Source organism: Pseudochaenichthys georgianus, chromosome 9, assembly GCF_902827115.2.
Source record: "Pseudochaenichthys georgianus chromosome 9, fPseGeo1.2, whole genome shotgun sequence".
NCBI classification, from domain to species: domain Eukaryota; kingdom Metazoa; phylum Chordata; class Actinopteri; order Perciformes; family Channichthyidae; genus Pseudochaenichthys; species Pseudochaenichthys georgianus.
Genome location: NC_047511.1, coordinates 37731448 through 37753849, shown reverse-complemented (window position 1 = coordinate 37753849; position 22402 = coordinate 37731448). Strand labels below are relative to the sequence as shown.

At 43.1% G+C, this 22402-nt stretch overlaps 2 protein-coding genes across 2 annotated transcripts in view; both read right to left on the bottom strand.

Annotated features, from left to right (window-relative positions):
- Positions 1-4335: 4335 nt before the first annotated feature.
- Positions 4336-8821, bottom strand: tmem119a (transmembrane protein 119a). Its single transcript, XM_034091925.1, has 2 exons — positions 8720-8821; positions 4336-5862 (listed from the first exon to the last, which is right to left on the bottom strand). The coding sequence occupies exon 2, from the start codon at positions 5845-5847 to the stop codon at positions 5107-5109; it is 741 nt and encodes a 246-aa protein (XP_033947816.1). The 5' UTR covers positions 5848-5862; positions 8720-8821; the 3' UTR covers positions 4336-5106.
- Positions 8822-10436: 1615 nt separating this feature from the next.
- Positions 10437-22402, bottom strand: part of coro1ca (coronin, actin binding protein, 1Ca) — a 38427-nt gene continuing 26461 nt past the window's right edge. The window contains exons 3-11 of the mRNA XM_034090522.1: positions 19378-19500; positions 17779-17908; positions 17193-17374; positions 16708-16827; positions 16253-16357; positions 16024-16169; positions 14815-14872; positions 14443-14685; positions 10437-12890 (exon numbers count right to left, since the gene is read on the bottom strand). Of these exons, the coding sequence (XP_033946413.1) occupies positions 12771-12890; positions 14443-14685; positions 14815-14872; positions 16024-16169; positions 16253-16357; positions 16708-16827; positions 17193-17374; positions 17779-17908; positions 19378-19500 (1227 nt within the window). The 3' untranslated portion in view covers positions 10437-12770. The remainder of the gene's footprint in view (positions 12891-14442; positions 14686-14814; positions 14873-16023; positions 16170-16252; positions 16358-16707; positions 16828-17192; positions 17375-17778; positions 17909-19377; positions 19501-22402) is intronic.

The following is a 22402-nucleotide window of genomic DNA, read 5'->3' as shown; positions in this document are numbered from 1 at the left end:
CTTCACTGTCTCCAGGGCAGAACTCAGGTCCAGTTGCTGTGTCCTCTCGTTGGGCTTCACTGTCTCCAGGGAAGAACTCAGGTCCAGTTGTTGTGTCCTCTCGTTGGGCTTCACTGTCTGCAGGGCAGAACTCAGGTCCAGTTGTTGTGTCCTCTCGTTGGGCTTCACTGTCTGCAGGGCAGAACTCAGGTCCAGTTGTTGTGTCCTCTCGTTGGGCTTCACTGTCTGCAGGGCAGAACTCAGGTCCAGTTGTTGTGTCCTCTCGTTGGGCTTCACTGTCTCCAGGGCAGAACTCAGGTCCAGTTGGTGTGTCCTCTCGTTGGGCTTCACTGTCTCCAGGGCAGAACTCAGGTCCAGTTGGTGTGTCCTCTCGTTGGGCTTCACTGTCTCCAGGGCAGAACTCAGGTCCAGTTGCTGTGTCCTCTCGTTTGGCTTCAGGACACGAGGACAGATGGCCATGACGGACAGATCCAGAAGCAGGCGGTCAGCGAGATGGACGGGCTCGCTGCAAACCAGGTCCGTGGCCATCCTCACCCTGCCTCTCAGAAGCCAGCGGTACAGATACAAGATGTCACACTCACACACCCAGAGGTTGTTGGTCAGGTCCACAGATCTGAGGCGCGGCAGCCCGTCGAACGCGCTCTCTGGGACCGAGCGCAAGCAGTTACTGTTGATCTTCAGGACCTGCAGGTTGACCAGAGCAGACAGAGAGGGCAGGTCCAGGACCGAGATGCAGTTTGCTGAGATGTCCAAATGTGTCAGTGATGGAGGGAGATTTAGAGGGAGGCTTGTAAGCTTGTTCCCCTTCAGAATCAGGACCTGCAGCCTGGGGAGACCCAGAAAGGCCCCCGGTTGGATGGCACTGATGCGGTTGTCCTCCAGATCCAAACGAGTGAGGTTCCCCAGTTGTCGCAGGGCGCCTGAGGTTATAAACGTGATGCGGTTTTCTTGTAGCAGCAAGGACTCCAAGCTGGGGGGGAGGCCGCGGGGGAAGCGGGGCAGCAGGTTGTGACTGAGGCTCAGCTCCTGCAGGCCGGAGAAGGGCTGCAGCAGGTGGTCCACGTTACACAGCTGGTTCCTGGCCACAGAGAGAGCCGCGGTGCTGAGAGGGACAGAGCGAGGCAACGACCTGAGGCCCAGAGACTCGCACAGGACCAGGAACCCTGGGCAGCAGCAGCCGGGGGGACAGGGGGAGGGGAGGAGGCAGGCCAGGGGGCCGATGCAGAGAACCAGGAGGACATAAACCTTTCCACCACATCTGAAGCCAAGCATGACTCACTGCCAGGAATAATGAAAACGACCGCATTAAACACATTTCTTACTTGCTACAACTTAAAAACGGGTATTTCAAATTGCTAATAATGGTTTTATTAATGATAATTAGATATGTTAACAATGCTTTACGCATCAGACATTACTGAAGGCCTCATAAATATCCCAGATATCACTTGTTTTCTTTTTTCACCCCTTAAACCTCTTATCCCTGACCTTTGACCCTCTAAACAGGAACTACATGAGATGTGAAACAACATCCATGTAGTTATAAAGCCATTATTAGCAACATATAATCATTTAAACTCATAAACGATGACTTATAAGACTGAACATTCCCAACAATGAATTATGAAAGGCCCACACACACTTACCATTTCCTCTTCCTGTTGTATGTGCTCCTCAGCGGAGATGAGCAGGATTGTCCGCACGTGGCCCGTGTCTCTCTTCAGATCTAACCACCGATGAGAATTCCTGGCAGATGCTCATCAAAGTTTAACGTCAGCCTCAAGGTGCTGTGTTACCTATTCTGGATCCTCTTCACCTCTCAGAGTGATTGACAGGTCCGTGAGATGTCCTGTAAAGAGTTCACGGGTATCCCAGATATATCCTGATCTGACGTTACCAAGCTTCCTGTAAACAGTATGTAGACCTCGGACAGACAGGGTTGCTGGGTGGCCCTGCAGCTGTGTGTCTTCCCGTCACCGGGTGGGAAGAGTGAAAGTGAAGGGGTTGTACTTTCTCTAATTATTTAGCACCTCGTTGACAAAAGAGCGGGGAATCTGACCCCGGTGCCAGGCTCTGTCAGGGCTCACGTTTCAGCCCACACAGGATTACGCCTTAGAGCTGCTGTCGTCATGTTGGATGTTTGATCTGTGAAGAGTCGACACACTTTTGATCCAGAGCAAACTTTTTTTATTGATGGATATTGTGCTTTAGGAATAGGCTATGTGTGTGAATGCCCTTCTTTCTACACCATCTGCCACTTTTACATTGATACAGGTTCACACATATGCAAATCTATTGTTAAAATGTATCACGACATTATTAAAGTGTGATGATTACATTACATTACATTACATTACATTTAGCTGACGCTTTTATCCAAAGCGACTTACAATAAGTACATTCGACCAGGAAGACACAACCTTGAAGAAAACAGAATCATAAAGGACATCAGGTTTCATTGAGCCAAGCATTTCAAGTGCTACTCAACTGGCTTTAGATAAGCCAGCCCTTTATTAGTATATAAGTGCTCTGTTAGCAGTTCTTTGTTAGTAATTCTATCGCTCGAAGTGGAGTCGAAAGAGATGAGTTTTCAGTCTGCGCCGGAAGGTGTGTAAGCTTTCTGCGGTCCTGATGTCAATGGGGAGCTCATTCCACCATCTTGGAGCCAGGATAGCAAACCCACGTGTTTTTGCTGATGGGAACTTGGGTCCCCCTCGCAGCGAGGGTGCAGCGAGTCGTTTGGCTGATGCAGAGCGGAGTGCACGAGCTGGGGTGTACGGTTTAACCATGTCCTGGATGTAGGAAGGGCCAGATCCATTCGCAGCATGGTACGCAAGTACCAGTGTCTTGAAGTGGATTCTAGCAGTTACTGGAAGCCAGTGGAGGGAGCGGAGGAGCGGCGTGGTGTGGGAGAATGTAGGAAGGTTGAAGACCAGACGAGCCGCTGCATTCTGGATGAGCTCATTACATATTGCTAATAGGCCTACCTGATATCAATAATTGTACTCTTCACACAAGGGTACTTTTTCTTTGCCCTTTAAAAGTAAGAAACCCAAAAGTATTGTCTTTGAATACTGAAAGAAATCAGAGTCTTAAGATTCATACAGAGAATACGTGAGGATGAGGGCTTGTTTGGGATCAAAGGGCTCTGTATGGATCTGGTTCACTGCTGCTGAAATATTTAAGCAATCTTGTAGAGTTGCCAGTGAAGGACAACGGGGCCCTCGTCATCTCCAGGCTCCGATACCTTCTGCAGGCCGGGGTCTGGGTGTGATGGTGCCTCGCCACGGCCAAGCATAACAATATGTGTGTGTGTGAGTGTGAGAGAGAGAGTGTCTATGTGTGTGCACAGCTTGGCCTTGTTACATTGGAAGACAGCTCCTCCCACCAGAGAGCACATATACAAATCTGACATTTGGGCAATTACCTTAAAAAGAGTTACCCATGATTCTTCAGTGTATGCAGCTCTGAATTACAGTCCCGAGTGGAACATAATGTTCAAGTAGTCATCCTTTGTTTTTAACCCTGCCGCGCCTTTTCTAATCTTAGGTTTCTACGGAGCTGCATATGTCTTTCATCGTGAAACCCTTTCCACCATTTTCAATAATGACAGAAACGTTGTCAAGAACAATTTTATTCAACACAAGCAAAACAAAACTGTCACTTACAAAGGAAGCATCTGTTTGGAAACATCTGAGGAAAGCAATCTGAGGTTAAAAAGTAGGCATACAAACTCACACATTTAGAGTCGTTGACTTCAGTAAAGGGACAGTAAGATGGAGAGTTTACAAAAATCTTACATTTTAGTCAAACAAATCCATAGGAATATCAAAACAAATACAGCTAAATATAACAGCAACACAGGCCAACTATCTATCCCTGTACTCGAGCTTTTGACCCATTACTAATTATTACATTAAAGATAAACCCCATTATTTAAATTAAACATAAGTATTGCTTATTAAAATAAAATAAAAACCTGATTCACAAAGTTGTTGTACCCCCCCCAAAAAGCTGCTTCTTTTTTTTAAGGCAGATCAGAATTATCAACCAAAATAAATATGTATACAGATAGATAATATATATATATATGTACTTAATGTAACCGGTAACACAGTTGAAAATTGTGCTTTTGGTGTAAAGCTTTGTGAATTTGTGGTTTGTGAAGTAAAAAGCAATAGGATATGAAAATGAAATAACAAACGAAGATAAGTAAATATGAAGGTAAATAAAAAGAGATTGTTTTGTTAGAACAATCCGGCTTCTGGCTTCTCGCTTTGCTTTATTTACAGCAGCAGAGGTGAGCTCTAAAGAGGTCAGAGCTCCGAGCCGCAGGAGAGACGCCGAGGCGAACAGCAGGACGTACGAGGAGATCCCTCGTCAAGGCAGGCATGAGTCACACATCTCTGTGTCAACAACACACGGATACTGATCTGTCATTGCTTTTGGGGCGCCATGGAAACCAATGGCTGCCCATTTATCATCATTTTTATTTTTCTCTTTTAAAAACGATTGTATCCATAAAGAAAATGGTATTTCACGGTTTCAAGTGATGCTACCTTAATGGCACAGTAACATTAGATTAGTCACTTAAATACAAAAGATAAGACACAAAGATGCCTTGTGATGGATAAAAGATCCATGCATTATATCTGTCTCAAAATATTGACTTAGTATTGCTCTAATGATAATCTTTCTGAACACAATGACTTACTTATCTTCTAATAATTTAAAAAAACCTACTGGCCAACCACTGCAAGACTAAGGACCACTGAGCCTCTTTAAACCGAAAGGTTGTCAGCAGGTAAAAAGAAAAAGCCATTATCAATTATTGGCTTTTTAACCCTTTATATAAATCAAAAACTTTGAGATGCAACTTTTGTAGACAGGATGTATGCAGCTAAATTCAATAGTTTAACTTTTAATTTCATTTTTACATCAGATGAGTTATATTTTGGGCATGACCTTTACAAATACATTTCCTGCTGGCTGTTGTTATCCAAAGGTATTTCAGATTTCAATCCCAATGATTTCTTTCCAAATGTGTACAGTATAACCTGTCAGATCGTGTTGTTCTGTCGTGGTTGCCACCATCAGCCCCGACCCCTAGTGGTGACCCTTCTTCAGGTGGCAGGTGCAGGCGGTGCAGGCGGCGCTGGTGCTGGCGCTCTGCTGCACCTCCTCCCTGGGCTTCGGCTGCTCTTTCTGCTTGGGCTCCTCTTTGCGCCTTTCCACCTCCTCGACCTCCTGGACCTTCCTCACCTCCTGGCGAGGCGACAACCGGACGTCCCGCCCCCTCTCTCCCACCAGAGCCTTGGAGGGCTGGCGCATGGTCTTGGGGGAGGCCATGCTCTGAGTCTGGACCCTCTTGACGTGGTCCACAGCGTAGGGCCTCTCCACGGGCTCACTGGAGTTCTTGGGTGCGTTTGTTTTGCTTGCCGCAAGCTTCTTGTTTGAGTTAGGGAGGGGTTTGTAGGCTTCCAGCTTACGCTTCTGACTCATGGCAGAGGCACAGCAGATGATGAAGACCATGACGATGAGTAGAGAGGTCACAACGATGATGATGAGCAGATGCTCCTGCAGGAAGTCCACCACTCGGGTGAAGACAAAGTCCTTCAGGCGGATCATGGTGGTGGTGATGGTGTTGGTGATGGTGGCGGTGAGGCTGGGGGGTCCAGTCGCAGCGGAGATGAGAACGGGGGCTCGAGTGGTGAAGGAGATGGGAAGGAGCTCCAGCTCGGCTTCATCCCCACTGCCGTCCATGGAGATGTTGTAGAACAGCGGAGTAGCATGACACAGCGAGAGCAGGGTCACACAGGTGGCAAGGAAAAACGTGTGGGACTTCATCTTCTCCTCAGCGTCCTGCAACAACACCAACATCATGGATTTAGCATACAAATAGATGCATTTGTAATTCTTATCTTGAGGAGAAGCACTGACTTAGTGACTTGTGACCCTGGAGGTTGGTGAGCTTTGCAAAAGACAGAAAAATGTAGCCTGGCTCTGTCTTGAGGTTACAGAAGTCCTCTAGCAGCATGGTAAAGCTCAGGGATAAACATTGCATCCACTTTCTTTAATCCAAACACAATGTTCTTTTTAAGGGAGTTATAAAAGGTACAATAACTGTTTCTTGGCGAGCAAACGCCCGGTGCAGTGACTTCCTGGAGCCGGCTGGTGTTTATTTGAACTTTGGTTAACCACGCTCCCTGTGATTTGTCTTTATGCAAAGCTAAGCCTCCTGCCTTAGCTAAATATTTATTGTAAACATGAGAGTCAATCATCTTAATCTAACTCTTGGCAATAAACGTGAAACAATTTCTTTAAAGAAACGGACCAAGATAACAGACTAAGAAGACAGAAAATATAATGTAAAATATGAAGTTGTAATCTTGTGATCCCTATGGTTTGTCTTGGGACCCGTTTAGAAACTAAGCTCATCAGTGTCAAGCTGTCTTTAATGCAAAATATGCTAATGAGAGAATCATAATATTGTTTTAAGAGCTTTTTCCATCTGAAATGTACCTCCAGTACTCTTTGACTCAGGTTTTTCTGCCTTTCCTATCTTTCACCAGATCTATTTTAGTAGCCATTACTTATTTGGGGTGGAGACAGTGAGTTTTGGTGCTGAAGGCCTTATAATTTGTAAAGTAGAGGGAGGCCCATCTGCCACACCAAAGCCAAGAGGAAGCTATATTCCAGGGGAGCACAGAGGCGTGGGAGACCTGCGGCTGCGGCCTCTATATTTACACCGGGCAGCAGCTGCCGAGCACCAGCCGAGCCGCAGCAGCACAGACGGATGGAGAGATTCCTGCTTCCAGGAAAATGTACTGACAGAACATCCGACTGTATACACGTACTAACCCAATATTACCTTTCTTCCATTTCCATCTCAACGTCATGTTGAACTCTAACATAAGGTAGCTAGTGTTGCACAGAGACGGAAAAGCACACACAGCCTTAATCAAGTAGAAGTACAGATACTCGTGTTTAAAAATACTCTGGTAAAAGTAGAAGTACTGACTAAACTTCTTTACTCAAGTAAAAGTAAAGAAGTATGGGCTTTGAAATGTACTTAAGTATAAAGTGCCCATAACTAGCAGCTGTTTTAAAGAGTACCTGACCTCCCTTTATATTAATAGAACAATAATGTCATTGTTTGCTAATGAATGTTTCCATGGGAACAACGGCAACATGACAACGTTTTCATTGGTCCGTCTTCTTTAGAGAAGACCAGGAAATGATGGATACACGGATCGTGTTCAAATCAATAGGCACGCAATGACTCTAAATAATAATGATCACGCCACCAAACACACATTCAGACTAAAGTAACAAACCTGTTTTGTAAGAAGTAGAAAGTACAGGTATTTGTGTTTAAAATGTAAGAAGTAAAAGTAAAAAGTCGTTGTGGAGTAAAGTACTGATACCAGAAAAATGTACAGTAACAAAGTATTTGTACTCCACTACTTCCCACCTCTGGTGTCGCAGGGCTCAGCCTGTCACTATTTACAGGATATAATTACACGGTGCTCGGATGTAAAGACAAGCTTCTAATCAGCATCATGCTATAGAAACCTGATTTACACCACAGTGAGATCCCCCTCCCTGTGTGGTCGCTCCGCTCTGCTGGACCACAGAGGGCTGGGTCTTCACCCTCGGATGTACAGCTATAGTACAGCACTGCCCTCTGAATCTTATAATTACAGACATAATTACATTCCCACTATTTTTCTGGAGGGGCGACATTACCTTCAACTAAATACCTTCAGACATCACGGGCGATTCATCCCTTTCCTGACATTTGAGTGCTTAATCTCTCCAACTCTTAATTTTCTTTTAATTTACAGAAAGCATTTCAAACCGTATGTGTCCATATGTCTACGATGACATCTTAAGGGCTACATCTAAAAGGAATGAGCTCTATGTCTTATTTTGGACACATTAACACAAAATATAGTCTGGTATACGTGGACGTTTGGGAAAAATGCAGTTTAGACCAAAATAAAGTAAAGCATGCCCAGGAAATACACATTTGCAAAGATAGAGCCTCTGGAATAGTTTAAATAATCTCAAAGCAGTTTCTTACATACAACATGTTTGTTTATCTCAAGGTGTAGGCATTAAGTGTAAAGAAATACAGATTGCAAATTAGTCCCTCTGTATAAACATTAATTACATTTCTGATAATTTAAGTAAAGGTCAGTATTGTTTTTAGATGTTAGCAGCGTCAGAATAAGTCCATTTTATAAGAGGAAACTGCCAATACAACAAGGAAAACATATTATTACAAGTAAAAGCTCTGCTTTATGAAGGAAGGAATGAAGGAATACGACAAAAGTATTTTTAGCAATGCATACTTTTGGTGTCAAAAGCACAGTTATGCATGAAAAAAGATTGCTGTATAATTGTATTAATATAACAATAGAGTTAAAGATAATTAGACTTCTTTATAGGGTAAATTAGTTTATTCTGTACAAATGCACAATATTTTATAAACTGAAAATCTGTCTTGTTACCATATAAGCAAATGTAATTCTGCTTAACATAATGAAGTATACAATAGCATAAAAAAGCATACTAACATTGTAATACATGTATCTCCAACACATGTTGTATTAATATATTAACATAAAATATTACTCATCATATTGATCTCTAATGTAAATGATACACTCGTTATAACATCCACTTTAAATTGCAAATATAAACATATACTTACAGAATGTGTAATCCCGAGTTTATCTTGTTTTAGGAAAACAGAGAGGAAGAACAGGGGAGACAAAGTCCGGAGAGGAAAGTAAGAGTGAAGAGTTTCAGAGCATCCGCCCTCCCTGCTCAGTAATACTGACCGTTTTTTTACTCAGCCCTGAAAAGTCTGCTCACTGCGAAATGATGTCCATCCCTCTTTTTCTCCGACCTCCCTTAAGCACTCTTCGCACTCATGGGGCGTCCATTTGGGATTCAACCTTTTTACTGTACATTATGAATTATGACAGGGAGGGAGCAGCCATGCAGAGTGATTATGTACATACTTGTACACCATTATTCAAAAGAAATGCTGTTTTAGGAAGGGAATTCATTTTGTATTAAAGTGTATTTTACCACAATGTGTGCTGACTTAAGTTAATTTAACTTCAGCCTGAGCGTTGTGCTTGACTCTCCCTGCAGAGATGTTGCAGAGAGAACACGAGTCCCATATTTTAAGGAAATGTGTATTTCTGTCCTTGGCGGGGCGAGTCCCAAAACTCCTCTGCCGCCCACTGAGTCCTCTCTAATTAAGTGCCCGTAGATTACAGCCTGTGTACAAGAGCAGCGCAGAGAGAAAGCAACCCCTTTCATCCCAAACACATGTACAGGGCGAACATATAAACGGCACAGTCTTTTAGCAGCACTTATCTCTGGATACATCCCTAAATATGCAGGTCGACTATTTAAAGCTGCCGATGCGTTCTTTCTTATTTCATTCAGGTTATTTTGACAGATGGTGTGAGACGTTGATGTTACAGCTGGTCAGAGTGGGCTTTCGTTGAGAAGGTAGCAATTGTGCAGGTTCAGAGTGAAATTATCTTGTATACTATTACTGTGTCACACAATGTTGTAGTTTTGAGTTTGTAATGCATGATGTAACAGAGACTGCTTATGTGTGATAAGATATTATTAGTGGCTTAAACACAAGAGCTGTTCCATCACTAACCGTCTTTATTTAAAGCTACTGCACTTTCAGTTCACTATCCATTTGGGGCCATCTACTTCATAGTTTGTGTCCCAGTCAGTACAAGAGAATACGATTTAAAATAAAGGCATATTAAAACACCTGAACCAAATAATAATTGATCCCAAAACAAAGTTTGATACAGCTGGTATAACAGTCTAAAAAAACCAAACATTAAGATACAAAATGTTGCACTAGCCGACATGTTCCTGTGTTGCAATTAGCACTTTTATTTTATTTCGTCCGTCGCACATAGTATACCCTGCTGCAGTAAACACTCAATGTGAGACACACTCAACAGAGCACTAAATAAATATGTATAAATCTGGAGCAAAAAAGGTTCCCAATAAATGCAGTATTTTGTCGGTTTCCAAGTTTCTAAAAACGACAGTGCACAGCCGTTTACGAGAACAAAAACGACATTAAACAAGCCATACCATTTTTTTAAAGAATCAGGTATACCTATTGGACCGGCTGAGGAACACACATTGTTGGTCTTTCATTGTCATTACGTAGTACAGGTACTATGTAACAAACCGGTTTCTCTGCATTTGACCCTTCCTAGTGTTAGGAGCAGTGGGATGCCATTATGTACGGCGCCCGGGGAGCATTGGGGGGGGGGGGCTTCTCTTAAGAGTCTTCCTGTTGGTTTCAGATGTGTTGTACTAAAACTGTGGACTTATAACTGACAAAAAACAGTAATGATTGAATGCAAAAGATCAGGCCATTTTAAAAATTCTTTATTAATTTTTCTTATAATCAACGGAGGCTCTGCTTTTCTCATGGTGCATTATGGCAAGGTGCAGGGAACACAGACAAAGGGGAAACATTTAAAACCCACCTCCCACACAAATACCCTCTTCAGCACAACCACAAAAGAAATTAAAAAATACAGAGAATATGGTCATGTTATTTACAAAGCTTTCACTCAGTTTTTCTAGACCTAAATTACAAACATACATCTATCTTTCAACTGCACACTTCTCCAACCTACAGAGTCCCTTTGGATCGCTATTCACTACTACTTCTCATCTCCTCTCTGTGCCGACAGTGCTATAAAGAGTGGCGGTCTGATATACAAGATATGGCAGTATATCAGTTAGCACTCTCAGATGTCCTTATATTCTACGACGCGCTGCTCCTAGAAGCCACGATGACTCCAAAAGCTTCTCGGTTTGACATTACTAAGGTGTTTTGAATACCCGTATCCAGATGGAAAGTGTCAAAATGTCACCGTGCCTTCTGCCAAACCCCAAGCCTGGTGTATTGTGGGATGGATTGGCAAGAGTTCATGACAGTACTTTAGGAGCAGGGTCCTCTGAACATAGGTATAGCACCTCGAAGTGGTTTTAAAGCCGGCCACCTCTCAACTCTTCCATTTACTACACATATCTACTCTCACAACAGTCCCCTACAAACACTTCCATGGTTACCTCTATGGCACTTTCAGGTCTTTACAGTGGTAACAAATATTGAAGGCAAACAACAGACTGAACCATTACCCGTCTCAGCTTCCCACTGGGAAACTAAACTAAAACATCGAGAGGAGCTTTATCGTAGCCGTCTGATCAAACCAGCTCAGACTGGACAATACAATGGTTCTTTGATATTCGGATAACTATACTGAACAGGGGCATCTGAGAAATAAACCATTAAAAAAAGTGGAAGTACTAAGAGGGATATTAGCACAGCTGGAACAAGAAACAGGCTAAAATTAACAGTGAAGCAATATCCCAACGATTCAATTCATCCAAGATGGAGGCTAGTCTTGGAGTCCTTTTCATAACCCTCCCCCAAATAAGAAACAAAGCAGGAACATCCTAAGTGACAGGTACCCAAAAGACCAAAGACATGAGGCACATACTCACACACAACCTAGGCCTTTAAGGTCTATCATGAACAGTTTCTGTAGCGATCTCCAGTTTTACCACCAGAAGGTTTGAAATAGTCAACGTGCGATTACTTGTCGTCATGTCAATTCCTGTTTTGTTTGTTCAGAATGTACAGATCTGAGATGGCAATTCAAGCAAATGAACAGAGACAACAAATAATCCCACTACACTTGACTGCAGCTTCTAAACACTGAGGTGGATGTCTGTACCGGTCGCAGAGACAAAGCAGCGCTGAGGTTGAAAATCCACAAAGTTGGTGTTTTCAGTGGCCGCACATCGATGTCACAATAACAACCAACCAGTGCAACCGAGTCCACAGTACAGTGTTCACAGGCGGAGGAACGTCGCAGAAGTATTTTTCCAGACACAACAAAAACTGCCAATAAGATTTGTGGAATGTGTTTGTCATTTTTTTTTTTTTTTTTTTCAATAAGCACACGGTGCATGTTAATGAAGCTAAACAGAGAGGAATGCATGTTTACGTGGACTATTGTCACAGCCTGAATGACGGGAAGCGACGGGAATGAGGAGAAATGGCAGAAAGCAGGAGTCACTTTGTGCAGGTTCAACACCGACAGCGGGAATCATATGTAAAGTCTGGGTGCTTGGTGAAGACTGTGGCATCCTTCAACCTGAATTTATGTCCCCCTAATTACAGTTTGAGATCTTCCGAGCATAACCAAATTATTCAAATTATTTAATCTCGTAGTATCGATGACCCCCTTACATAACCTGGTCTTCTGCGCCGTTTGCATTTTGACTCCTCCCACACAGAGAGAAAGAAATACTTTTGGGGGTGTAAACAAAAATGTCAAATTTGGCAACATTATAATTTTGGGCGATGGTGATATATATACGGATACTTAAAAAATATCTGGGTATGCATTTTGGCAAATGGGGACTATTTCCTTGGTCATATTTCTAAAATGCAAAGGACTATGTTAGACCTTTTCTAGACAAAATAAAAAACAACTGCCACATGATTAAAGGAAAAGGGTCATGTGACACGTCCTTATTCCATCTGTGTTAAACTGAGGGTCGGGGGCTGGCTAAGAAAAAGTTCATCTGGAATGTTGCTAGGGATCGTTGCTAGGCAGGCCTCCAACGAAACACGGTCCCCCTGCCAATGGAACGTCCTGAATTGTAGCGGGTCGGGTAAAGGGTTCCTAAATGGCAATTTTGGACATTTGATCTTCAAGTTTGATGATTCTCTTCTCCTGACTGCTGACCAGGTCCTTGAGGGATTTGATTTCTTTCAAGATCTCCTCCAGCTTGGCTTCAGACTTCTGTGGGAGACACAAGAGATGAGAAGTTTGTACACAAGTCTTTATACACACACACAGAAAGCAGTGAGAATGTTGCATAATGCACATCCCCGACAACACACAAATACACCGTTTGTTTAGTCAAGACTGTTAAAACTTAAAAATGTAATTTACTTACAGACTTCATTAGTTGTGCATAAAGCAAACAACCGAATACTTCCAGAAAATATAAACAAATTCTACGTTTTCAATTCAGAGGATGAGCAGAAGGAAATGTTTTTTTAAGCAACAGTTTGCACGGACTACTTTAAAGCAGATGTGTATTTCTGTGGAATTCTTTACCAAATGATTTAAAGGGCTGTATGAACATCTTTAGGTTTAAGAAAATGTATACAGTAAGAATAATCGGACAGTATGAACATGTCGGGTAACATGTTTTGTGGATTTTGATTTCTTGTTACTGTAAGTATTGGTTGTAAGCAGCTTGGATCGAGAGGCCATCTATTTTTGAATAAGGGGCAGGTCAAAAAAGACTTTCTTCTCCGTGCTCCTTTCCATCATGGGCTACAAAAAACAAAACTGCTTACAGTGTACATGTCTTGTTTGATAGTAATTGCCATGAGTGGAATACAACTATAATAATAATAATAATAGTATTGAACCAATGTCACAATAGTGCAGGAGAGCCTTCCCAGTCTCAGAGTGTCGGAGGTTCAGGCCTCTGGCAGGGTCTGGCCCTCTGAGGGTTAACATGTTTGCTGGAGCTCAGTGGGCTGTGATTACAGAGCAGGCCTGCCTACAGACTCCTGGGCTGGGTCCCAGGCGGGCGGCTGTGTTGTGGGTGAGGTGCGGCAGGACGCCCAGCAACAGGCGCCCAGAGCAGAGCCAGACCCCTCAGTTTGTGGGTCAGAGAGTGGGCTGAACAACATCTACAAACCACCTCCTGAGGACAGCCAGCAATCTGCCCTCTGCCGACAGTCTTCTTAACACTGAGCGCCCTAGAGAGGCTACTAGAGAGGGAAGGGCATTCATACGCGAGTGATAAGGGTGGGGACTATATTATCACTGTAACTGTTCATCACCCTGATGGGAGTGAGTATTTGGTGGGGGTGACAAAGCTTGTACTTGTTCTTTGTCAGTTATCTTTTGATAAACATCTGAAATCACAGAGTGGTTAGTTTATAAAAAGGGATTTACTGCTTTTCTGTGTCTTATGGGACAGAAAACTGAACATCTTTCGACTGTTTGTACGTCAAAAGACACCGTATTAAAACGTCACCTTGAGCTTTGGGGAAATTGTAATAGTTCTCATTATTTTCATATTTACAAACGTGTCTTCTTTCCACTGTGCGCCCAGAGAGGTAAAGAGAGCAATTATAATTTAAAGAAAACTCTTTAAGATTATTATTATTACCAGGCATTTGATTGGTATCGCTTTCATGTTGTGTCATCATTGCATGTGTATATGTCTCTCTGTGTACATATGTTGTCACAGTGGTATCTTTACATCCAAGCAACCATGTAATCCTGAGACACGTTCATCAACCAGATGTTATCAAATGCAAAGACTCACAATCGATGGAGTTGGGGAGACAGACTTGTTGGCAGGGCTCGAGTTCTCTGTGTTCTTGGTCGCCTTGCCATCCAAAATGTTCTTTTTGACCACCTTGAATTCGCGATTCTTGCCCTGGACGTAGCCGTTCTTGAGGGAGATGAGGATGGGGTCTCCATTCTTGCCATCAAACCAATCCTCGGCCTCCAGGGCAGGATCAGGGCCACATGTGTCTGGGTACAAGTCGTCCTGGAACAGGTCCGACTGACGGAGAAAGATAACGTGACAAGCTGTGAGAAAAGCTACACATTTCAAGAGAAAGCCTCCCAGTGATTCAACAGCAGATAAAAGGTCTGTCCGTTTGCAAAGCGGCCAATCAGGATGAGGTCTCACCTTTCTCGGTACAGTCATCACGATGGGCTCACACTTCCTCTCGTGCAGTTTGAAGAACCTGCCAACAGACACATTTAAGAATTACCTCACAATCCAATGATTTATTGAACAACAACAAACAGTGTTTGAGGACAGATTACTGGAGACTTCCCGAGAGGGTTTAAATATTTTGTCATGATCACATTCTGCCACCTAGTGGAGCATCTCGGGGCTCTGAACAAATGCCTGTGTTCGAGATGATGTTTAAATAGGGATGGGTACCGAGCCCCGGCATTAAACGGCCCCGGGGCTGAATTATTAAAGACCGTGGTACCGTGAAGCTCCATTATCGGTACTGGAGACACCTACAATATATGTCATATGTATTATGCTACACAAACATTATATCGCAGTTTTAGTGTCGCCAACTAATACGCAAAAATAATGCAAAATGCGTCAGTATTATGTCAGTGTGCGTCAGTATTTTCGATCTTTCCAGTCCAGACGAGCGATCTCTCTCCCCCGTCTGTGTGCGAGGGGGCGGGGCCGTTTACACACACGCAGCTGCTACATGCAGCCACACACACACACACACACACACACACACACACACACACACACACACACACACACACACACAGCGAGGAGAACTAAGTGCTCCAAGGTGTGGTTAAACTTTACCCGTCTCGATGCTCGTTGCCAAAAGTGCAATAAGAGTTTAGCATGTAAGGGCGGTAACACGAGCAATTTGTCTAAACATGTAGCAAAAGTGCTCCACATCCAGACGGAGGAATGCACCGGGTTCCACTGTCTTTCTAGCAGCTCTGCAGCCCCGTCCACGAGGAACGTTTCCACGTCAGATGTTATGTATGCTAGCAGCGACACACCGAGTTAACTCAATGATACAAACATGGGTTAATGATTAGAGGAAACTGAGTTATTTATTTTGTTAAAGTTTCAGCTATTCTGTTCACAGTTCTGTCATCAGATTATTCAATACAATTTGTTAAAACATTGTTGTTTCTTTTGATGTGACATATTATGTATTTAATTTAAATAAAAAGCAATGTTAGTTTTGTTCACAATTTGTTTAGTTAACCTTATTTTCTTCTCCAAAAGAACCGATGAGAGTACCGTTAAAAGACCGGATCGATAAGCAGTATCGATAAAATAGTAGTACCGTTAAAACCTTAACGATAGCCCTATGTTTAAATATCCATCTTAGCTTACCTCGCAATTTCGCACTTATTGACATCAAGGCCCCTCTTGGGCATGTAGCCCATGCCTCTCTGGGGCTCCTTGGTGGTAAAGGTGCTGAGGAAGTGAACGTACGGAGCCTGTTCTGTGATCTCAAAGTAACGGATGCTGCTGTCACCCTGCAAAGAATGAAAGAAGTGTTTTATTTATGTATTTATCACAGTGAAAATGTGACTTTTGAGAACTTGAAGAAGGAGCTGACCTTCCCACAGAGGTAAACAACACCGGTGTCTGGGTCGTAGAAGGGCAGCAGCACTCCGTTGCTGGTGTCCATTTCAGTAACAGTCATGGGCTCCTCCATGTTATTCTGAGAAAACAGAAGCATGACAAATAATGATAAATGAGTTCTGTTGAGAGACTGAGAAACAGAACGGTCAGGAAACGTAATGGTTTTGAAACAGTAAGAGCAGGCGAAGGCATTCATGTCGCCCTTTCACAGCTGTGAATAATGTGGCCGTTGTCAAAGTAATAACGTTGGTGATATTGTGTTTATTTTTCACTTGTGTTTACCACTTCATTTAAACGGTTATTTGAAAGACCGTGATGGAATCCAGTACTGCAAGTTCTTGAGACAACTATAAGACCTATATAAATATGTATATTGGTTATATAATATAATTATACAACCTGAACAGTAGTAGTAGAATAGCAGCTTACCGCGTTCCAGAGGGAGAGCTGCCTCTCACTCATCCGGCTGAAACCTGTGGTGAGGATGTTGCCATCAGCCAGGAAGATGGCCCTCATGGGTCGAGCCCCATCATGGGCCTTCTCCCTCTCCTGTGAAGACAAGTTGACAGGTCAACACTTGCTCTGTGCTCAAGTCACTATTTCCTGAGCAGCTTGTCGTTATGTCCACTACAACTTGAGTCTCTTTTGTTTAACACAACACGACACAAAGCACAGCGCATTTCGATCTACAGAGGTTTCTCCTAAAGGTCACACTCAATAAGCAGTAATCCAGTGTCAGTGTCATACTTAAGAACAAGTTTAAGTAAATATGTTAGCTGAAAGCAGCCCATCTAGCTTAACAATTGTTGCTATTTTTAACCCTCTCACTGCAAGTGTAAATATTTAACCATCATATACAATGATATAAAAGAAGATGTGTCACAGCAACAAAGAAATGTCCGAACGATTCTTACGGCGATAACCGTCTCCTTGCGGGGATCGATGACACGGATGGCCTTGTCCTTGCAGGAGGTGCAGATCAGGCTCCCGTTGCGGTTCCAGGTCGCGCTGTAGATGACATCCGGGTGCATGTCGTCCAGGTTGATCATCGCCTCTCCTGTGCCCACGTTCCAGATGATGATCTGGTTGTCGCAGCCTGAAGAGTGAAGTAAAGGAGAACCGGATAGCAGCGCGTTTAGTAATAATAATATATTACTTTTGTTATTTAAGTACATTTTGATGCCATTAGTTTTGCACTTTTAGTTAAGTAAGATTTTGTGTGCAGGACTTCAAGATCCAAGGCTTTTATTGTCATTCGAACATAGCTACAGTGTAGTTGAGTTGATGAAAATCTTAGGTCACAGCCTCCTCCAACAGTGCAACGCAATAACACAGATAACAGATACAAAAGTGCAAGTAAGTTCAATAAAATAGAAGTAGTAGACTTTTACTTGTAACAGAGTATTTTTACACTATAGTACTTCTACTTACATAAAATATCCGAGTACTTCTTACACCTCTGGTTCAAATGCATTTCATACATTTAAGAGAGAACTTTACCGGCACTAAGAAGGACATTGCGCGCCGTCGGGTGCCACGTGATGATACCGACACGCTTGGAGTGGCCCTCCAGTATCACCACTGGTTCAGCCATGGAAGTGACGAGGCCATTCTCAGGAATCTGCCACACCTGGGGGGGACATGAAGGGGAACCAATCAGAATCCCTTTATTCTTACCACAGGGGGGGAAATGAACATTGTTACAGCTAGAGTAAAGCATGTAGAATGCAGTGTGGTAGACATAGAAGTGAAATGATATATTTCACAGATTTACCTACAGATTCTTGTTACCAGCCAGTAATAATAATAATTTCAACTAGGTAAATATTGCACACAAGTGTTAATGCTCAGGAGTGGTGTCGCAATCTTGGTGTTGGTTTTCTTTACATTATGTTTTTTATTATTTTACATAAGAGGTCAGCCACAACAAATACATGTAAGCCTGCTGGAGGGACACTCATTGTTAGCCCTAAATCTGACAACAGTATACATTCTAAAGTATTTCATTATGAAGCCATCAACCCCACCCTGCCCAATGTTACTGCGGTGAATGGTAGTTATCAAAAGGAACAGAAGGGGGCAGCAGCGGCTAAGAGTTCAGTCTGAGTTAGTGACAGATGGGATACAGAGTTAAGGTTTAATATTATCACTAAAAATAGTACAATGTTAGCCCGAAAAAACAAGATAAACGAAGATATTGTGTAGTTGTCATCTCAGTTGTTATCGGCATTATGTGTGTTTTTGTTCAACACGGACGCTGATGTTGATTGTGTCGGCTGGCCTTCAAAGAAAAACCTTTCTATTTTGTTTTCCGAGGCGTTTAAAAGGATGCCTGCATTACCGTCCCTGGCAACACTTTCGTTTCCAACCAAACCATGTCCAACATTTGACAAATTTATATGCTTATATTTTAGCACCGTTTTAAATGCAGTGAGTTGTGCTGATCTCATTTTGAGTTACATTCAACTTTATTTGAACTTCTGACAGTTTAAGCGCATTCCAAATTTAAAAAATAAAAAGAGTGAAGCCACGTCTAAATGTGAGAGCATATCTCTACCAGTCGACAAATATACTGCCCTCTGGCACTAATCTAAACCAAACATCACCAAGAGCCTGTTTGGGCTGTGAATGTTCCCTTTACACATCAAATACTACGAAGAGAGGAACCATTGATGGTCCATTACTTCTGCACACGTCAACTAAATATGGCATTGATTCAGAGTGGGTTTAACAGGAAGTCAGGACTTTCAGGTGAGGAAGTGGCAGCAGCAAACACAAACAGGCAGCACACTTATCTCAGCCCCTTCAAGGTCCAAATAAGGACATATGGAGGAACGTATAACTACAGTCTCAAAGAAGTCGGTGACCTCAGCTCAATAAACAGCTAAATCATTCCCCAGCTCTGATTCCTACAGCACATAGTTGAGTCTAATCTAATCCAGAGGGTGAGGTCTGAACCCATCTCGTAGTTACCACAGCCGGGCCTTTTGCAATAAAAGCATGTAGTCTCTTGTCACTTATCACCTCAAGAATGTGTGTTGCATTTTTTTCACAATTAAGAGGTCTGAGTTCAGGTGCGAAGGGCGCGGCAAAGCTCACCATCACTGTGCAGTCCTCCGAGCCGCTGGCGATGACATGATCATTGTGGGGGCACCAGTCGATGTCTAACACCGGGCCTGTGTGTCCACACACTGTGGGGTAGGATTTGTCAATGCGTCCTGTCTGTAGAGACAAAGATAAACAACAGAAGTTAATGAGATTAGTCTGAGTGTGCTGTTGCACAAAGAACATGGTCTATGTTGAAGGAGTGAGCATGTTTTGAAACGGGTCAATAACAGTATTGCTAATCTTAGCAACATAAATAAGCTCAAACAGGCTATAGCAAAGAAAGGTTGAATGAAACTGATCCAATTGTCAGGAGCAGCCTTCAGAGAATAAGAATTTACAAAATTGCAGACTTCACAGCATTTACATTGAAATATTTGAAGGCAGAACAAAAGTAGATTGGAAACGAGTTTTGGATTACACAACATGACATCATACATTTGTTCCACCATTTCCCCCCAGTCGGGTGGAAGCACTTGAGAAGTGGCTTCAGAAAGATAATCAGATGTGAGGGGAAGCCCCAGTCCCACAAAAACTACGTCCAAGATTTCAGATTTAGTCTTCCAACACGGCAAAACAAACGGCCTAAAACCAGCAATTCATCGCTCGGCAAAAGAGAAGCTAGGGTTTTATCAGTGGCAGAAGCAAAGCGAGATTAGATCTAGCCCGCGCATAGTAATTAAGAAAAGGTATTACTGGTGACGTCATTATACGGTAGACTAGACACATGCCAACAGATGCTTAGTTTTTCACAGCATGGCTTTACTTTAAAATGGTAACGCTGTATCCAACTCTAAACGGTTCCCTTTACATAACCTGCTTATATAACTAATGGACTGGACAGGCTACGAATGCATTTCTGATGCACACAAACAGAATCAGAATACTTAGTCCCACGGAGGGGAAATGTGCGTAGTTACAGCAGGAAAAAGAGCCACAGACAGCTTAATGATATATATGTTACATATGTGACAACCCCCAGTTATACTGCACATCGTCCTCCACCCTCCTATAGGCAGCATGACGCTGGATGTAAACTCTGGACCCTGTGAGCCAGGACACCAGGTGCTCTCTTCAGGCTGAGGTGACCCAACAAACCCGGGCTGTGGTGGACGGTGTCTGGGACACACCCTGCTCTGTGTTGACTTCAAGTACCACCGCAGGGCCGGAGGGATGAGGTCACCTAATGTGGAAAGAGTCCTGCTGCTGGAGCCCTATTTAAAGCACGATGGCTTCCTTAATACAAAAAACCCCACCACCCACCGCCCACAGCTATTCTGCCATTATACGGGGGATTGCAAACATCATGGCTTGAGAAGAACAGAAATCCCAAATGTGTAAACACAGAAATGAGAAAAGAGCTTCAACTAAAAGTGACTTTAACCTCAAGAAAACATAACTCAAAGTAAAGACTAACGTTTATCCAAACAGATGCAAGCATGATTTACAATGACTGTAAAACACACATTCAGTTGATGCAAGCAAAATGCATTAGACTTTTGCAATTTCACCAATCCAAATAAAAAAGTTATGTAATTGTTTGTGTTTCTTTTGGACACTTTTTTTTAGTCCATTTCCTGTTTTAAAAAAGAAAGCTTCTTCAGAGCCTTGTCTTCTCCCTTTACAACTTATAGCTTCTCCACCTGTTGTTGACATAAAACAAACCAGCACCAGTGAGCTTAACAATACCGTGCAGCACTTTATTCAACAGACGCTTAACAAGCAACATTTATTTCATGTAGTCAAACTAGCAACAACTGCTCACCTCTATAGTCGGGGAGCTCTGCCACAAGAGGCAGAGCTACTGGTGTGAGTAAAGAGACGGTCTCTCCCACTCCGAGACCACGCTGACCCCAAATTGTACATTTCACTTTAGCAGCCAAGTGATTACATGCATCTTTACGCTTTAAGAGTGTGAGATAAATACAGAAAGGAAGTGTAATTCACCGTCTGCAGCACATTGTGACATTTCAAAAGAGCAAGAAATAAAGAAAGGCATTTCTGAAGCAAATAAAACCATCAACTGTTTACTTGGATAACGGAGAATCCAAGATAATGCAGCTTTTATATCCAGAGGTTATTGTTAACGACAATGCTGTAAACTCGGAGGGCGATAAAGGTTACATTCATTCGTGCTAAACTTAATGCCAAAATATATACAAAACACTGTAAACTAGGTATTTGTGACGAGGCTTGACAACACTTTGACTGGATAGCTGTATAATACGGTCCATCAGTTGTGATACATCTCGGTCCTGCGGTGTAAAAATGGACTTTTGTTAGTTTCTAAGAAGAAACGCATCTTGAATCTCACATGAAACAATACCCCCCTGCCCGAGAACAAAACAGAGTAAGAAACAAAAGCCAGAGGCGAGCAGAGGCTGGTGATCTGGGCTCAGAGGGACAGTCGGGTCCCGGATACGAGTGTCATGTTGCTCAGGCGTTCCTGCCTCTGCTCCAGCAGATAAAGAGCACTTCAAGTCCGCTGCGGTCACGGTGCACATCCACAGTGGTGCGACTGCAACACCAGTAACATGATTCATCGCTCGGTGGTCCGTTCATATTCGTTGAGAACACATGTTCACAGTGCAGCCCGACAACGGCTGGACATCAGTACAAATCACAGGAAGCAACCGTCTGTCTGCGCTGTATGAAAATATTAGGCCCGTAACCATGCAGTCACCTGACTTGACAGAGTTGGGCTGTGACACATTCTCCAACTCTAGTGATCAAAGTCCAGTGTATGTGAGAAGGAACTCTGCGTGCGCGTACGTGTAGTATGTGAACATCACAAGATCTCGTCTAAACCTCACCCTCACGGCGGAACACACCCTGAAATATACCCCGTGTAAAAACAGTAGACTTTGACACTGCTGTCAATCGGGATTTATGAGCCACCATCCAGGATCAGATAACATTCCCATTAAATATGAGACCTCGCCTCGGCAGATGAATCAGTTTCTAAATGTTCCTTTAGTTGATCACAAATCACGACATATTTGCATTATGAGGCGGACAT